The sequence below is a fragment of the Austrofundulus limnaeus genome, unplaced genomic scaffold, assembly GCF_001266775.1.
Source record: "Austrofundulus limnaeus strain Quisiro unplaced genomic scaffold, Austrofundulus_limnaeus-1.0 Scaffold188, whole genome shotgun sequence".
In the NCBI taxonomy this organism is placed as follows: Eukaryota; Metazoa; Chordata; class Actinopteri; order Cyprinodontiformes; family Rivulidae; genus Austrofundulus; species Austrofundulus limnaeus.
Genome location: NW_013952590.1, coordinates 1,101,692 through 1,103,407, shown reverse-complemented (window position 1 = coordinate 1,103,407; position 1,716 = coordinate 1,101,692). Strand labels below are relative to the sequence as shown.

The 1,716-nt window shown below is 41.1% G+C and overlaps 1 protein-coding gene across 1 annotated transcript in view; it reads left to right on the top strand.

Annotated features, from left to right (window-relative positions):
• Positions 1–880: 880 nt before the first annotated feature.
• Positions 881–1,716, top strand: part of LOC106524469 (B-cell receptor CD22-like) — a gene marked incomplete at its 5' end in the record, with an annotated part of 3,342 nt that continues 2,506 nt past the window's right edge. Inside the window, 3 exons of the mRNA XM_014018279.1 lie at positions 881–945; positions 1,050–1,325; positions 1,408–1,592. Coding sequence (XP_013873733.1) covers positions 881–945; positions 1,050–1,325; positions 1,408–1,592 — 526 coding nt within the window. The remainder of the gene's footprint in view (positions 946–1,049; positions 1,326–1,407; positions 1,593–1,716) is intronic.

The following is a 1,716-nucleotide window of genomic DNA, read 5'->3' as shown; positions in this document are numbered from 1 at the left end:
GTGGCTGCATGACCCAGGGCACCTGTTCTCCCATGTTTGTTCTGTCTTCTTCTGCATGGGTGTTCTGAACTGTAATTTCATTCTGCTCATGTACGATGACAGTACAGGTCTCTCTCTAAACCTGACAGTGCAAAGTATGGATAGGGGGCGGGTCCTTGTTTTTGTGTGCAGGAGGAATGGATGGTCAGGCTGTGAGTGAAGCAGAACTCAGCTGGTGTTCTCACTGAATGTGTGCATTTTTGACTGAAATACATTATTTTATGCCTCCATTTATCAATTTGCTACATGGTAATGTTTGTTAAAACACATAATTTTGGAAAAAAGATGTAAATTATCAACAAAATAGAACACCCCAAAATTTCACACCCGACATGACTCCATGACCACTCCAGGGGTCGCAACTCCATCACCAAAGACCTCCCCAATAGTTAGAGCCTACATATCTGGTTCTGTTTTTAAAAAGATGGGACCAACTGACTGTCCACAGTTGTCTCTCTGCTTCTCTCTATCTCTTTTCTCTTCTTTCTTTATCCAAAAACTTAGACAAATAATTTGCTGATATGAGGCTTTGTGGGGGAAAAGTTCTCACCAGAACTGTTCATTTTTTTGTTCAGAATTTTTGAATTCATGTCGTATGAATTGTCAATAACTTCTAAACCATGTTTTAAACTACAGATAAACCAAAGGCTCAACTGAGTGCTGAACTGTATCTGTTGGAGAGCACGTGGACCCTGACCTGTTCAATTAAAACATCATCAACTAGCTGGAAATACTATTGGTACAAGAATGACAAGGCCTCTGAGTTTCTACCAGTTCAAACTGCTGTTCAACATAGAAATGGACAAACTAGTGTTTCGCAGAAAGGGCGTTATTGGTGCAGAGGAGGAAGAGGAGATCCAGTTTATTACACAGATTTCAGCCAGTCAGTTACCATTGGAGAAAGTGGTGAGTTTGAATTTGTAACATAATGTTTCATATGTATGTAGTGACATTTGATTTAAACTTTTGTCTTATTAATGATTGATTGATTTTTTACTTTATATGAATAGTCCCAAACAGCGTGACTGTGACCCTGAAATCTGATTGGTCCACGGTGTACCCGGGAGAGAAATTTACTCTTACATGTGAGATTCAAGGTGGAGACATAGAATGGGAGTATGAATGGCGAACAACCAGCTCATACAAGCCTTCAAACCAGCAGAAACTCAGAGTTGACTCTGCTTCTCCTTCTCATACTGGAAACTATGCATGCAGGGGCCGAAACAAAGGGGAGCATCAGGATTTAACCAAGTGGAGTGAGGCGTTCAACATAACTGTATCAGACAGTGAGTCAAARCATTACTAAATCTAAATGTTTTAGTAATTGGTAAATGCATTATTATTATTCTAACGTGTTTTTCCTCCCAGCAGATAAACCCGAGGCTGTCCTCTCTGTGTCTCCATCATGGCTGAGTCCTGGAGCCTCAGTGACTCTGAGCTGTGAGGTTAAACCTCYGTCTGCAGGATGGAGCTTCTTCTGGTATCAAGCTGTTCCCAAACCTATTAGAAACACCTATAACTTTGAGCTGCTGCCTGGTGGCACCAATGGGACTGTGCAGAGTACTTACACTGTTTATAGACAGATGTACACAGCAGGATATGTGTGCAGAGCTGGAAGAGGAGAACCAATGTATTACTCTTATTACAGTCTACCAAATTTTGTCTGGTCTACAGGTA